We start from the raw sequence: 17,344 nt of genomic DNA on the forward strand, positions 1-17,344 counted from the left end.
GTTTACTGAGGCCCCCTAGTTGGTCCCGGCCCTCCGGGTTGAGAACCACGGTCCTGTCTAACCATAAAAAATAAAAAAAAATGCAAAAAGAGCCCACTCAACCTCAATCTTTCTTCCTTTGAACAGTGTGTGTCTAAGTCAATCTCGCCTTTTTCTGATTGGCTGGACTTGTCATTCCGCTTGAATGGGCTGCTTCGTGATTGGCCGCAGCCTGATTGACGTCATCCTGTGAGAGGAGGTTTACTCTGGGCTTTTTCTGTCACCGACACATGTAGAGCACAAGCGACGAGCGACGGCGAGACATCAGCGCGGAGGACGGTGACGAACAGAGGCGCTCTCCTTCATCTATGGAAATTACGGAAGACATTCCCGAACGCTTGTTTAACAAAACCGCTGCCCATCTTTCCAGTGAAAACCAGAACATCTGAAAAGGTGACGGCAAACGTGGAAATACAATCTGAAAACTCCATTTGCTCCACTCTTTCGCAGCAGTGAGAAGTAACGCACGCGCTCCGTCTGTGAGTTTGTTGGACTGTGCGCGTTATTTTTATTGTCTACTGACAAAACAGACTGCTATAAATTTTTCATTAACCTTTCAACCATTGCATTTCAAATAGGTAAGTAAATTTCTCAACAACACTTTTTACTTTATGAGTAATAGTAGTTTCATGTCGCGAGAAGGAGAAGCATTTGAGACGGATCGACACTATGTTCCAGATTAGTGAAATGCATGCATAAATATGTCAGTTATTATTTTGTAGAAGTTTTTATTCTAAATGTGATTTGTGTTGCATGTCACGAGCTTAATAAATAACGTCATAACTAGAGATCGTAATGTCGTGTATCTGTTTGTGTGTTTACGTTATTCGTATCAAGACCACAAAAATAGAGGCTCGATGGTAATAGCAGGCGTTTTGAGTTTATAGTATCAAAATCGTTTAGCAGAAGTGCTCGCGTGCTGTACAGATGATCAACGAACCATAACATAAGTGCTATTCTGTATCTTTTGCTGTGCTTTGTGCATTGTAGTAGGAGCAGCTGTATTTAGGTTCCAGGACTGCGATCTGTATTACTGGCCATGGGCTGCTGATCTGTTTTATATTTCTGCACATCCCCTCGCTTAAATTGCTTGTCCGTGTAATTACTTGACTTTGCCCATTTGACTTAAAAGCCACCCCCTCCCTCTCTTCAAATCTCCCCTCTTTCCTCTTACTGGGAATGAAACTTGACGATGGTCCGATCTTATTTATCTGGGGGAGTCACTTTCAGTCTCTGATTCATCTCCCTTTAGATTTAATCGGCACTAAGGTATTGCTTGTCCCTAAGAGCCTCCACTAATGGGGTTACTGAATGCCTCTCTCTCTCTCTCAATGCAATGTTTTCTGCCCCCCGCCTCCCTCTTCTCCTCTAATTACCTTTCAACAAAGATTTGGCTTACAGCCTTCCACGAATATATCTTAAATTTTAATCTTTCCCACTTCGGTCCAGCAATCCTCCTTATGAAACCTGGGAAAGATTAAAATTTCAGATGTATTAGTAGAAGGATGGAGCAGAAGTGCACGCATGCGGTACTGATGGATCAACAGACCAAAGTACAGAACTGCAACCGTAAATGAGGGTTTGTGGTTAATGTGATTTCTGTCGGAAGCAGATATTTCTGTGGGTCGGCATTAACTGATTCTCGCATATGCTGAATGATCCAGCATACCCGGGGTAATTTCACGCGGCAGTGACCAGTCTCCAAAGAAAACGCTGCTGAATGTTCTTCATGATGTTGGCTGGAAATCCGTCATCTGATAACCTTAGTGAAAGCAAGTGGAATATGTCGACCTTTGAATGGTTCTCACAACTTCAAGGTTCCCCAATTAACTGCCCCAGTTCTGGCCACAGTAGCGCTTTGGCTTCTCATGTTAGCCATCATGAAGGTTGAGGTAAATATAGTTTAAAAGCAATGTAGACAACCTAACAAAAGCCAGCACCTCTTTAATTGTTCCAGAGACTCTAATGTTATCAGCGAACAGACATTTATCACAAATGGACCAAAGGAGCTGACTGCAGCACTTAGATTAAGATCAAGGACAGCCTGCCACTTAAAACAATTCTCAGACTTGCTTGGAGGCATTATATGCATTTCAATTATTTCAAAAGAGCTTTTAGGAAGCGTGCCTCTGAAAACATTCAATGTTTTGGGTCACTGTTCAAGCTCCAGGTGTTTTAGATATTGCAAGGACAAAACTCCTGTCAGAGAAATTGTAATGTAATGCTGATAGTATCTGAATACTTTTAGGAACACTGTTCTTATTTGTTTTCATTTTATATATGCAGTTTATAGTTATATAATTTATTTTTGAAGGGGTTTTTCCAAAGAAAAGAATAAACACCTTAACTCCCGATTGACCATCAGTTCTAACCATGTATCCTGGCTGTCTCTTTATGTTTCTGCAGACACAATGGTGAATCCTGGAGGAAGTGCCCAGCCCCCACCTGTTGGAGCGGGATCTCTGTCGTGGAAGCGCTGTGCGGGATGTGGGGGAAAGATCGCTGACCGTTTTCTCCTGTATGCCATGGACAGCTATTGGCACAGCCGCTGTCTGAAATGTTCCTGCTGCCAGGCCCAGCTCGGAGAGATCGGCACATCCTGCTACACCAAGAGTGGCATGATCCTATGTAGAAACGACTACATCAGGTTAGCTGCATTTATTATTTTGAAAGTCACAATCGGAACCACATTGACATGTTTAAGGGATGTCTTTTTATGATTATAAAGACATTCTTTGACGTTCCTTCAGATTTCTGTTGCGCTTGTGAAATTCATTTTAAAAGGGGTCTTCAGTAATGTGTTTTGAGGATAGTGAAGTTTTGCTCAGCTCCTTTTTCATGGTCTTTGAAGCCAAACTTCAGATATTTCATACATCTGGATATTATGACAGTCCGAAGACCACATGAAATTACATTAGGCATGTAATGATTAGATGAAGTGATGGTTGTCAAGAAAAAATAAAAAGACATTAAGGAAAAAGTTACAAGCCATCAAGCTTCTCACGGAGCGGAGCGTATTTTCCATTGAGAACATGTGTCTCAGATTGTACCGTCAGCGGCCCTCGTTAAAGCTCGCTGGTTAAACCCTCAACGGGACACTCTTAAAAAAGAGGTCAAGCCACTGACATGTTGACAGAGCAGAAGACGAAGGAGATTCTTTCTCCAGAACATCTGCAAGTCTGTGGCTCTCTCCATATTTCATCCTTAAGCAAAAGAAGCCGCGCTGCTAGGACTGTGTGTGTGTTTTCTTTACGAGATGCTAGAAAACTCGATTGGTAAGGCAGAGCTGACCTTCGACTCTGCAGGAATTTAAAAGAGTTTTCACATCCTCTCCAGCATGTTTTGTTTATCACAAAGAGACCATTTAATTAGCAAAAAGACCCTTTTTAAATATTTATGCAAGTAAGTCTGACACCCAAAGCGGTGGCGGGGTGACGGCACGGCAGTCACACTCAGCTGATGTGGATGGCCTGATTTGACAGGCTGATCCTTCAACGCCTTGATTTCTGCAAGGGCAAACAGAAAGCCCTCCAGAACTTCTTGCATTGAGAAGTTTGCAGTCTTCTTGCATTATTTTGTTTGGTTTTGAGGAATGGAAAAACACTATGTGAGGGCCACCGATAATGGAACAACTGTATTTATCTTATTAAATCAGGCAGAGCAATTTAAAAATTCATTCATAAAATGAAGTATCCATGATATATTCAGCTCTTCCTGCCGGAAAAAAAAAGTTTTTTGGCAGAAGTGCAGTTGTTAGTGAGCATTTACCTTGGCATGTGCTTCGCCCTGGATAATTCAGCAAAGCCTCGCACTGACACTGCTGCTGGCAGGCTGGATCAACAGGTGTCAACCAGAGCAAACCTGAGACGACCAGTCCAAATGTGAAGAGTGCCTTCACTCTTTCCACTCCACCTGATCTGAAGGGATCAAGTCTACAAGACTGGCCTCTAGAATCAGGCCTGTAAGCCTAATTAAAACGAGCGGGGAGGGAAAAGTAGCTACACCTTTCTCCATGTAATGAGAGCACGTCGGGCTGGAGAACGGAGCTAAAACACAGCTCGCGCGAGCCTGTGATCTGAGGAGAGATAAGAGAGAGGGGAAAAATAACATCTGACAGTGAGTCCACACAATTAAAAGCTTTAATTAGAGTCCCCCTCCATTTTCCTTTAGTCCTGATGGGTTTTATCTAATGAGATCTAGTGGCTGGCTCCTATCCGCTTCCAATGACGTGTCCGAAATGAATGAGAGCCACATTGCAAACAAAACATTTAATTAACCAAATTGGCTTTTGAGAGAGCGGGAGAGCAAAGGAGAGAGAGAGAGAGAGAGAAGAGGGGATTATTGCGAAGGCCAGTCCCCTTAGGGGATTTTCAAGGGGCCTCCCTTATTTTTGTAATGGATTATTAAATTGCCCTTGCTGTGTAAATAATGAAGTTACATATCCAGAATTATATTAATACCACTGATGCAAAAAGGCTTAGCGATTGATTGGGATGGCGCGAGCGAAAACGCATCCCATTTTCCCTAATGGCAGATGGGGGAAATGACATGGGATGATAGGCTTCTGATACTACTCTGCTCGAGGCCACCAGCGCCGAGGGCGACCGCCCCGAGTTGTAGATAGAGGGACTCATTGGAAATCATGGTGTCCCTAAGCCATCGCTGATATTTGTGTGAGCCGGAGAGAACCGAGACCGAGAGAGAGAGAGGGGGAATTAATTTGGGGAGAGAGCAATCATGTGACCATTAGGTCGGGGGAAAAAACACTGTCATTTTAATTGAATAGAGCCAGGTAATTAAATGGCACTTTTCCAATAGAATGTGCTAGGTAAATCTAATAGTTGGTTATTTAATATCACTTTGAAGTCTGCCCACTCAAGCACTATGACAGCGCGGGAGCATGTGAACTATTAAGCCAGGAAATACTTGGATCTCAGAAATTAATTAAATCGCATGCAATTTAGGGGAAACGTTTATCTTGATTTGTCATAACAGAATTAATTCAAGGCCTTCAATCCACTTGGGACTAGATCTGTTACTCTGAATTAACCGAGTGTCATTTGGCTGCTCTCAGCCCCCTCCGCCCGCTCTCCCGCCGCTCTCTTTCCCGTGAAATCTCCCCCTACTCTCGCCTTCCACCCCACCCACCTTCTCTCTCTCCCTCTCTCTCTCTCCCTAATGTAACATTGCCATTATGCAAAGCCCTGCTTAAGTATCAATATGGCTCGGTGCTTTTAAGGTGCTTTGGCTGCTAATGTTGAGAGGCATTTTTCTAATGGACTGTGTTGCAGAAATCATTGTTGTACCAACTTACATCACTCCACTCAAAAGGTTCCGCTTAAGAGGCCGAGCTTCTGCCAGATGGCCTAAAACAGCCCTGCTAGGTTGTATTTTACCTCACAGCCGGTATCCAAATTAAATCCTCTAGACATCGCCTATGGAGCACAGACAGATTTCTTGTCTTACTTTCGTAATGAAAGACAGCCGTAGATTGTAGCCCCTCTTTATTCAGCTTGTTCCAAAATGGAGCAAGTCAATAAATCAGCATTCCGCGAAGTTTCCGCTGACAAAATCCTCCTCCTCTGATTGATCAAAGGGCTGAATACCGTATTTTTCGGACTGTAAGTCGCACCTGAGTATAAGTCGCATCAGTCCAAAAATACGTCATGATGAGGGGAAAAAACATATATAAGTCGCACTGGACTATAAGTCGCATTTATTTAGAACCAGGAACCAAAAGGAAACATTACCGTCTACAGCCGCGAGAGGTAATGTTTTCTCTTGGATCATGTCTCTTAGTTCATCATGTCAAATTAATTTTGATAAATAAGTCGCACCTGACTATAAGTCGCAGGACCAGCCAAACTATGAAACTATGACTTATAGTCCGGAAAATACGGTACCTAGAAAGTGAGAAAACAACAAAAGAGAGGGCTGGTTTAAGCAGAAGGAAGCCAAAACTGTTGGTGTCATTTCAATTTAAGAGTCCCTTGGCCTTAATTACGGTGACCCGTGATTACACTCCTCTACACTCCCCTCGTCAGCACAGAAGTTCAATGGCGATAGAGACCATTAAAGGTAAGGGAGAAGACTGATAGCAATTTAATTGAGCACCTAAAGTCTTCAGGCCTTTAAATCAAATGCTATCAGCAGCCATGCCCTGCTCAAATAATTAACCTGCTATGCTTCGTATAGAGAGGCAAGAAAATAAAAAGATTTTGCCTGGAGATTCTTCATGCTTTTCCTCTGAAAGACACCGGGACAATTAAAAGGGGAGCACACTCTGAGCCCAGATTCAAAATAATGTGCGCTTGTAAGCGAATTTAGGTGCGAGTGCTCAGGGATTGTCGAATCAAGCGCATGTTGTGGCGAGGCAGATTGCTTTCTCAAGGCCGGGGCAAGATGTCATTTTACAGGTGAATCAAACTGCAGCGTTTAAAGACCTTCCCCCCTGACATTTGCCTAGCATGACTGGCCCATCGACGCCATTGAAGCTGCACTGTTGTCACAAGCCTACAGCTAATTACGTTTGAAATTGAGTTTTGATTGAGCTGCTCCAATCGATGCCACAGCCAAATTTGTTTTCCCCTCCTCCCCCTACCTCACCCTGCAGCCGCCGCCGCTGAAGAGAAACTCTAAAGCTTCACTCGCTCGTCATGTAGCTCCCTCTATAAACACCACACGTGTATGCAAAATGTCGCAGGTGACAGCTGTTTCGATGTCAGAACGCAGAACTTCACATGCATCCCATGATGTTATATCAGAATCTGCACAATGCGCGTTTATCGTTTTACGAGTTGGAAATATCTTGGTGGACGAAATTAATCCGTGAACTCTGGAGTTAATCTGTTACTGTGTACACGAGGAACACCCAACGTATCCTTCATCACTTTCCTCTATATCCTTTTGTGGTCATTCCCCATTTCCCTCCCTCTATCCTTCTGACGGTCTCTTTCTTTCTTGCTTTCTTCCTCATATTTCCCTCTCTCTCTCTCTCTCTCTCTCTCTGGAGCTTGTCAGATGCTGTGGTCTTATTTGATTGCATAGGAAAAGTGCAGTGATAGAGCAAACAGCCAGTGAGATATGATGACAAATGGGTCCAGATCCCAGTAAATTACTTTCTGCTCAAATCGAAATTTCATTCAGTTTGTTGCTCGGCAAGATGAAGTAATCTAAATTGTGGACTCAGAAGGCAGATAGAAAGGAAGCAGGAGCAAGCATTTCATTATCAAGAGACTGAGAGAGCGAGGGAGAGAGAGGGAAGGTTAGAGACGAAAGAGATGAGCAGAAGCAAATCTAAAATGTTGACACCATGATTGAAAAGGTTAACCCATGCACATTATATATCAACCCGGGTAGCCAGGGGTTTCTAATGGAAAGGCGGCAGTGACTGAGCACTCGCTTGAGTCCTAATGGCAAAAGCGCTGTGTCTCCGCCTAGATGTACAATCAAATATTCTTAGTCTCTGATTGCTTATGTTCTAGGTTATTATTAGGTTGCAAAAAATGAACACCAAAGGTAATACTTAGTCCCAGTGGTAGAGGCTTTTGGAGGACAGGATGCAGGATTTTTTCATTTTGGTTTGCCGATATTACTGTGATTTTATTTTTCCTACATCAGAATATTGAAGATGTAATTTGTTCTGCATGTGTGCACTTGAGAGAAAGAGAGAGAGAGAGAGAGGGACTGCGAGAGGGAGAAAAGGAGTCCCGGGCATGGGATTGAAATTATTTAACCTGTCCTTGCAAGGATTTCATTGTTACAGTAAAACAAGACCAAACAGGTTAACGAACCTTTTTAATGCACACAGAAGTATTCGTTAGTGTCAGTGTTGATAAGGACCTGGTGTTATTCATGTCTCAAACTCATTTACTGGCATTTACTCACCCCTAGTTCTAAACCTTTACTTTCAAACCTAGAACACAAATTGAGTTTGAAGTTTTGAAAAATGTTAAGGCTGCTCACTTCCATACAATGAGATTGGATGGTGACCATGACTGTCAAGCTCCAGAAAGTGCAATAAAGTGCTACAAAGTATTTTAATGTCTCTGTATCTTAATGAATAATTTTCTTTGTAGCTGATATTTTATATTTTTGTTCATGATATTTTCGGCCGCTTTTCACTGATGGTAATTTCTGTCATGCTGTGGCATTCACAATGTTCTGTTTTAGGCTTTGCCTTAGATTCAGCTCTCACACTTTATCTCTTATTTTGACAATACTAACATGCCTCTGTTTCTTTTCACAGGTTATTTGGGAACAGTGGGGCGTGCAGCGCATGTGGTCAGTCCATCCCAGCCAGTGAACTGGTTATGAGGGCACAGGGAAACGTGTACCATCTCAAGGTAACCTTTAATCTTCAAGTGACCACGGCTGCTCTAGAATTAAATGCTTCATTGCACTACAGAATCCTTTCACACTCCATAGAGTCTGCTTTTCAATGATTGTTTGATGGGGTTCTCTATAAAAATAGTCTATTATTGATACCAAATTCAGTACCAGAAATATTGCGTTTCAATTTTAGTTAGTCTTTTCATCTGTGTTAAATGCCCATGTAGAATCTCTGTATGAAATAAAGATATTGGATATTAATGATTCAACTTGTCCAAAGATTGATCAGACATGGGATGTAATGTGCTGAGAACTGTGGGTAATTGAGTCCTTTTCATTGTCTCCTGCAGTGTTTCACATGTTCTACCTGCCGGAACCGGCTGGTCCCTGGTGACAGGTTTCACTACATCAACGGCAGCTTGTTCTGCGAACACGACAGACCCACAGCACTCATCAACGGCCATTTGAGTTCACTGCAGACCAATCCTCTACTGCCTGACCAGAAAGTGAGAGCCGCTATCTGTCTGCTATCAAAACATCTCACTTAAAATACTCTACTATAGGTTCAGGATCACTTATGTATCTTTTTATTTCTATTTTATTTATTTATTTAAGCAATAAACACCATTCAGTGTTCCTAACACATAACATGGTGTAGAGGACAAGTGTAATTCTTCCTGGCTGGAAGCTATATATCACAATTAATCTTAACTTCAATCACAACTATCGCAAGCTTTTAAGTTACAGGATGGGTAAGGAACGTGAAAATGATTTCCTTCTTCCAAACCCTGACACATTCACATTCAATACTGATTATGTATAGTTCATTCGCCATCCATAAGATCACAAAACAGGAAACCCTGGCATCCACTTTGCTCAACAACAAAAGGCATGTTTTCATTTCTTAGTCTGGTTTGGTTTAAAATTTAGTTTTTTATAAAATGAGTCAAGCATTCTGTCCCATTTTCATCTCTGTTTTCACTGCCACAGTTCTGTCTGACTATTTGCTCCTCCGACGCTGCGCAGCGAGCTTTAAATAAACAAAACCAGATGCCAAGCAGGCAAATTATTTACCTAATTCCCCTTCTCGCCTTTGGGACCGTCTGCAATAAGACTTCATTGTGTAGTCAGCCTCCAGCCGATTGTATCACTCGGCAGCACTGGAAATAACAGCTCAGTGACACATAATCAGTATTGATATGGAGACGATATACGAGAGAGATCGGACAGTTGTCGGGTTCCTAGTGAACATTTATTTCGCCTTCAATGGGAAAAAATAGTTCGAGGAGAGACGTAGTGAGCGGGGAAACAGCTCCATTAAGCTCTGTGCTCCGTTAGAGGCCTTTTAAGGCATCGTCACTTTTACAAATTAGCTCCAAGAGCATGTTGCGTTTCAAATTGAAAGCCTTTGCATTATCAAGCTTAATTTTAAATGTCTGTTTAAGCCATTCCTCCTCCTTCCTCTCCCCTGCTCTCGCTCGGCGGCTGCCGCTGTGTAAATATGAGGCCTCATTGTTTATTTATATGCCGACATCAATTGTAGTGAAAACAGCTGAATTATTAATGCTAAAATGCAATCTGAATATTGGCCTCGCTGCTTTAATTATAGCGGAGAGAGTTCTTAAATACACCCAGAGACCCCTCTCCACCAGCAGGAACAGAGAAGGTCCACGTGTCCTCAGGAGATACTTAAACAGTCATGTTTTCGCTTGGTACAGAGAGAATCAGATCTAATCAGATTATTAAATAATTATGAGATTGCGGTGCATTTTCTTTGCTCAAATTTGGAAGTTTGCTGTTATTCTGAACCTTTAGAAATAAGCTGGGAGCTGAAACAAGCTAGTAGAGAAAGGAGAAATGAGCGAGAGAGAGAGAACCGACTGAGCGCTTCCCTAGACAGATAGGAGGCCTCGTCCGGCAGCCATTGTTTTTATTATGTGCAATTTCATGGTGACATAATTGGTGCTGTCCGTGTCCACGGCTGAGGACATTTGATGCTCATTTATTAAGTAGCTCCCCGGCTTCTCCCTAATCTCTTTGTTCAGGACAGACAAATTACCTTTCTCATGCTGAGCCTGAACCCAGGGGATCCAAACCTTCACAGCCTCCATCTCTTTAATTAGCCCTCCAATGTGGGGTGGCGTGGGGGGCTCGCAATTACTATTACAGTAGCCTGAAACCCCTTAGTAACTTGAGGTAAGACGGGAAAAGCAAATTGCCCCCTAGAATGTTTAAAAAACAAAAGGAAGGAGAATGTTAGGGGGTAAAAAGTTTGCCGTGACTGTCTGTGAAAGCGGAATGCTGCGCTTGGATATTGGGATAATTGTCTCTGCTGCGCAAGAACTTAGCTCCCTGGGGACTGTGGCACATCATTGTTAAAAATGAGACAAAAAGAGACTAACTTTACAATATGCACTTAAAATGCAGAGGAAATAGGGCGGCAGATGGATTTGAAAGCTTTACTGATCAATAAGTTAAGCAGGGGGCTTTAGCAGAGCTGGCGGTCTTCATTTGACAATAGAAATGGAGTATGCTATTTAAGAGAACGTGCAATTTTTATGACTCCCATTGGAAGACGTTACTATATTAAATGACAAGTTGTTAGAGTTACTACTACTACAGTTTATTTTAATCGCTTTTATGTTTAAGAATTTGATTTTCAAAACTTGCTGACTGTAGTTTATAGCAAAATGGACATTTAGTTAATTTGGGTCAATGACATTCATACTTCCAGTTATTTGAATACACCTCTGTAGAAGCTGAACATGATTAAGGTCTGTAATTAGATTCATTTATCTATTTCATGTATTAATACTCGTCGTGTGACCAGAGTGCAAAGAGAAAAAAAAAATATATATTTGGATATGAAACCATAGACGGAACCAAAAAGGTCAATAAGTCTCTTAAAATATCAGCTAATTAGACCTTTTCAAGACAGGGCAAGTGAGAATATATATTGTATTATATTTATATTTGTAAAAAAAAAAAACTGATATGAAACCATAGACAGAACCAAAAAGGTCAATACGTCTCTGAAAATATCATATAATTAGACATTTTCAAGACAGGGCAAGTAAGAATATACATCGTATTATATTTATATTCGTACATTTTTTTTTTATTAGATAAGGTTTGATAGTTAAACCACATGACTTTTTCAATAATTGTAGTCAATAAATGTTTTTTCTTTAAATAGTGTATAAATGTTTTAAAAGCCATTTCATAATCATATATAATATAATTGACTTTTTATGTTTTAAAGTATATTTGTAAAAGATTTTTAAAAAATTCAGCTTTGTCAATTTTGGATGTAATTCTCTTTTTCTGTTTAAGTGTGTCTAACCGGTTTTCTCTCTTTGCCCTCCAGGTGTGTTAGGATGCCGGTGTTGCTCAAAACAGGATGTGTGCCTTCATTTCAGCCCCTCGCTCATTGTCACCGAAAACCTTTTCAGAACGGACCCCCATCCCACTCCTTTTCTTGAAGTTCCACCACCCCGAACCAGAGCGCCAATCTCAGGCTTGAGCTCCACCTTGACCTGCAATAGCCAGAGCCCCCCTTTCCCGCCCTTCACTCCAAACTCCTGAATCATGGATGGAAAATACCCATGAGGCCCTGGAGGGGGAATACTGAGGACTCTATGAACTGACCCAGTTGAGACCTCTGATCGTGAGGGACTCAAAGACTGACACAGAGAGAGACCAGCTGGAGGACGTTGTTTTGCGAAAAAACAACAACAAAAGAGACAGAAAGGGTGAAATTAAAATGACAAATGAAGCTGATCCACTGCAGCGATTTTTGAAACTGCTTTCATAACACTTGTTTGAAAATGTAGTGGGGAATACTGACTTTCTTTTTTCCTTTATATTTTTGTCCTACCTTGTCTATTCTCCTTTTCTTCACAACATGGTATCTTCTCTTTCTATATTTTAGATGTTGTAAAGGGAATGTGTTTCATTTCGGATGATATAAAGATCCCGAAGACTGGGTTCAAAGAAGTATCCGTGGCTTTTTTGTGGAAATCAAATCATGAACACTCTTGGTGTATTTGTAAAACTACCATGTACAGTATGTATGCATGTAAATGTTTTTGTCCCGTTGTGGCTACCGTACATACTACACACAGCAGCTAACCCTGTTCCCTTTTCCCTCCAACCTGAAATCACGCAACAAACAAAAAATGAAGCTCATAGCTGTCAACCTATAAATGCAGAATGAGAGAGAATTCTATTTGTGATATTTTCAGAGACGTTTGCTCCAATATGGTGTATTTAATTAATAAAAAATGAGATTAAAAACATCCCTTTTTTTAATCCAACTGAAGTCTTTCAATGCATTTTTGTGTCAATATGAAATTTGGCTGGCAGCTGAATTGAAAGTATGTTTTTATGCTCAATGAAGTATGTGGACTGTGTTTCAAGCGCCATGAATTTACCTTGGGTTAGTCCTAAACCTCTCGCAGGTGTTCTTCTCTGAAATCACTCAATATGAATTATGTACAGTATCTGAAAGAACTGATTTTCCATCAGGAGACCAAAGGATTTGTATGATCTCAGTAACTCCTCTCGTTGAGTTTCTCTTGAGAACGGAGCTCATTAGCAAAACTCAGCTTTTTTTTATGAACCTTCCTAAATGCGGTGCCATCTCTGTCTTATGTCGTAATTATGAATGCGGATGGTGGCTAATTGAACGTGGATAAACATGTATACTTTCTTCTCTTTTCATATGAACGTGCTATTCATTCCATGGTCCTTGTAGCGGACAAAGATGGGGTGGAAATGCCCCTTTGAAGATTCAATTACCGCAGGGGGAGAGAAAGGTGTTGCAGCTTTTTGGGCCCACACTGAATGGGCTATTTGCAGAACAAATCGGCGTTTGAAGCTGTTGCTCGACTTAATGGGTATGAAGTGGGCCTGATTTGCATTTCCAGAATGCTCTGCTATAATCCGCACTCAGATGTCAGACAGGTGGACAGGGAGCATGGAGACAATCTTTCATCATATCCATCATTTTTTATAGCATTTTATTAAAGCCTGTGGTAAGCTCTAAAACTACATCTCTATTCAATTTTATTTAGCTCACACACTCTTAAAAAAAAAAAATATATATATATAGCCTATATATATATATATATATATATTTTTTGGTAGTAATGCCATTTTGGGTTCAAATGTATGCATTTAACATACACTTTTATCCAAATCGACTTACAGTGCATTCAGGCTAACATTTTTTACCTAACGTGTTCCCTGGGAATCGAACCCGCAACCAACTGCTAACCCAATGCTCTACCACTTGTGCCTTAATAAATACTTTTTTATTTATTGGCAGTGTGGAGATAATTTTATAATCTAAATTCTTGCAATAGAAAGTTTCACTTACACTTTATATTAAGGTCCAATTCTCATTAAGTATTACTTTTGCCCCAATAAACTCATAATTTGCTGCTTATTAATAGTTAGCAAGGTAGTTGTTAAGTCTATAGGTATTGGGTAGGATTATGAATATGGTCATGCAGATTAAGTACTAATAAACAGATAATATGTTAACAATGCACAGTGTTTTTAATCCATATACTTACTGACCTCAAATATAAATATATATATATATATATATATATATATATATATATAGAGAGAGAGAGAGAGAGAGAGAGAGAGAGATAGATTATTTATATATTTTTTATATATTTTTTTGCATATTTTGGTGAAATATTCAGCTGGGTGTTCATATATATAGTATGTTCATGCTGAGAGACACTTTTATATATATTTCTGCCAATTTTCTGCCATCTGTTGCTCAGAACATGTTGAGGGAGATGTTTAAGAACACCAGAGCTACGGTGTGAGAGCACAACACATCTCAATGCATCATGTACAGTTGTTATCTGGAAATACACTTTGAATGCCTTTATTAAAGCAACATGGAAAGTGTAGTCATAACAGGTGCAAGGGTTTGCTTTTTTTTCCTCAGTGCATCAGGAATTCAAATTAGCCAGTCTAAATACACAGCCATCTCCTAAGTGCTTTAGCAGAGTTTGCCTCAGTTGTAAAACTCAAGGAATGTCTTTTGGTCTCTTTTGTAGAGAGAATCGAGCTAAAGTACATTTAAATAACTCTCAACAAAGTGATTCCAGAGAAATATCATAGAGCTCCAATGGCCCTTTTCTGTGCGAGTTAAAATGTCATGTGGTCCTGTTGTGAAAGAGTAACAGTTGTCTGCTGATCGGTACAAAGCTTAAAAGTGTCCCCTTAGTTATTTTTACCACGTGCTGCCGGTATAATGTGTAACGGATACAGGATCTCCAAAATACTTTTATTATCAACAGGTGATTGTAGTCCAACAACAGCTGGTATTGGACAACAGCTCTCCCAATATCAGCAGTTATAGGAACAGTTATAATGTTATAACATTTTGTCATTATTTTTAAGTTAAATTTAGACACGTCAGTATAGTGTGCATTACATCGCTTAGATACTTAAAAGCAGCTAGCTTGTTTCAGTGGAACAAAGGTCAGGCTCACATCTGTTGAAGCAATTTAGGGTTTTAACTGCAAACACCAGGGCCATGTATGTGACAATTATCTGCTAATGTTAAAGCAATTACCGGAGTAAATTGATCCTAATAAACGGAAATGAATTCAAGATTTCTTCAGCATTCATGTTTTTCTAATAAAAATATTCTCATATAAAAGGGCTTTTTTGTTTTATGCAGTATGGTTTATTAGATTTTTAGCTCTGCATCAATTGCTATACTTACAATGTGGTATGAATGTAGAATGTTAACATGAAACATTAATATTGTCCACTCCCAGAGCAAAACTCAGTGAATGATAGATAGTGAGTGATATATTTAAAAAATGTCATTTTTACACTCATAATCCATATGTCAGACGTGGCTTTGATGTGGGGCAGAAGGCGGCGAGTTAATGGAGCTAAGCCACCACAATGGAGCCACACAAATGGCTTGCTGCTCAGGGAGAAACAGGTCATTGAAAGCTTCTCTTTGATTCAAAATGTGTGTTCTGTAAAACAGAAGGTTAGTAAAGAGCTAAATAACTTAATAAGCATATAACGTCACGTTTTTGGTCAAGGAAAAGATTGTTTCATATATGTAGATGTTTGAAGAACGGTATAGTTGGAGACAATAAAATACATTATTTTCTTGTTGAAAAGATGTATGAATGAGAGCAAGTGATAGGAAGAGAATCTCTTAGCAGCGAATGAATAGGCTTTGGCATGTTTGGGCCTGTAATGCTGTGATATTTGAACAGGTCACAGCTTGCTAGCTGAAGACAGGGTGCATACAGAATAAAAGAGAAAGGATTAAGTGCAGGAAGTTAAAAAAATCACAGCAGGCCTTTCCTCTGATAGGTGCTGGGAGTGTGATATATTGTTCTGCGAATAGAGGTGTGTAGAAGTTTGGAAATGGAGCGTCTGTGTTGTGCGTCCTTTTTGTACCTGCTGCATGGTCATATAAAAGACTTTTATAGAAAACTGTTCAGAAAATATATTTTAATCAGTAAGCTTAAAGTTTACATAAACAGCAGACAGAGTGTATATACCTACTTTAATAAGATTTTTGTTTCTTGCTCAGCTTTCTAAAAATATTTCACACGTCACAATTATATTGTATATTTGCCTTTCTCTATTTGTGATTTATGAAAAAATAAGCTAATAATATTTGTTTGAAGCAACAAGGTGACTAAAATAAAGACAGAATATACATTTATAGGTGTTCTAACCTGAGAAATTATTGTGTGCTTAATAGTGATTTTATTTTATTTCACCAAACATGCAAATACCCTTTAAAATAATATATATATATATATATATATATATATATGATGTTTTTAACATCGACAATAATAATAATAATAATAATAGTTTATTGAGCACCAAATCTGCTTAAAATATATTAAAATAAAAACAATTATCCTAACTGATGGTTATTTTAGATTGGAATAATGTTTTAAAATAGTACAGTTTTACTGTATTGTTAATCAAATAAATGCAGAAAGCATAAGATGCTTCTTCCAAAACCATAAACAAATCTTACTGACACCAAAAGCATACTTTTAAAGTGTCTGTTTTAAAGAAAAATGAAAAAAAAAAGAGACTCACAACATCAGCGTCTATACAGAAAGGATTGATTTGTATAATAGTTGGTAATTAAAGACACTTGTAAAGATTACCAAAGTGGAAAAAAATACAGCCTTTTGCCATATGGGATGTTTGGTCAGGTGCCGAGGTTGATGTGTAAATGTGTCAGGATGGGTGTAAACTATGTGCACTTAGCTCTGTCATTATGTAAGTTAACATTTCAGCGCTATCAGTGCACTCATCAGGAAGGAATGTGGCACATTTCTAGCCCATTTCAATGATGCACTCAACGTCTTTACGATCACGCAGAGGTTTTTTTTCCTGCGGCGTCTTGAACTAACAAGATTGTGCCTTCTCGGTTTGACAAAATACACATACCCTGTTAGAGCAAAACCAGTCTAAAATGGTAACATAATAATTGAAAACTTTCCAGTAATAAGAGAGCCAGCGTAAAAAAGAAAGTCCTCAAATAGCAAAAGTATGCAATAGTTCAGACGGCTGGGATCCAAGTTTCTCATTAGGCGCAGAAGAGCATCATGGTACTTGAGTGGAGCTGTGTTAAAACAGCCCATATTGCTCTAAAAGGCCTCTTTTTTTTCCCCCAGTCACTCTCTGGGCCCGAGCTCTTTGCGAATCGTACATGCATTTACCATTATGCCCATCCTCATACAACCGAGCTCTCTCAGTCATTAATACAGCTCCAGCCAGCTGGCTGCAATACTCCGGTATGTCCTTTTAAAGACATTCTCTGGAAAATATTATGTCTTCCACTCCAGACACATACTCATATTATGGACATAAATAATTAACCCATAGGTTCAATAATTAAACACGCGGGAACATTGTCTTCTCTTTCGACCGTGTTTAAACACGT

The 17,344-nt window shown here is 39.8% G+C and overlaps 1 protein-coding gene across 2 annotated transcripts; it reads left to right on the forward strand.

The window, feature by feature from the left end:
* Positions 1-265: 265 nt before the first annotated feature.
* lmo4b (LIM domain only 4b) lies at positions 266-12,686 on the forward strand. Of its 2 annotated transcripts, none has more exons than XM_059571194.1 (5): positions 266-432; positions 2,446-2,686; positions 8,288-8,384; positions 8,721-8,876; positions 11,738-12,686. In XM_059571194.1, exons 2-5 carry the CDS (start codon positions 2,451-2,453, stop codon positions 11,744-11,746), a joined length of 498 nt encoding a protein of 165 aa, XP_059427177.1. In that variant the 5' UTR covers positions 266-432; positions 2,446-2,450; the 3' UTR covers positions 11,747-12,686. The 2 variants fall into 2 exon arrangements, with proteins under 2 accessions (XP_059427177.1, XP_059427176.1); XM_059571193.1 differs by having other exon boundaries at positions 267-617.
* The last annotated feature ends 4,658 nt before the right edge of the window (positions 12,687-17,344 follow it).

This window comes from Carassius carassius, chromosome 17 (genome assembly GCF_963082965.1).
Source record: "Carassius carassius chromosome 17, fCarCar2.1, whole genome shotgun sequence".
In the NCBI taxonomy this organism is placed as follows: domain Eukaryota; kingdom Metazoa; phylum Chordata; class Actinopteri; order Cypriniformes; family Cyprinidae; genus Carassius; species Carassius carassius.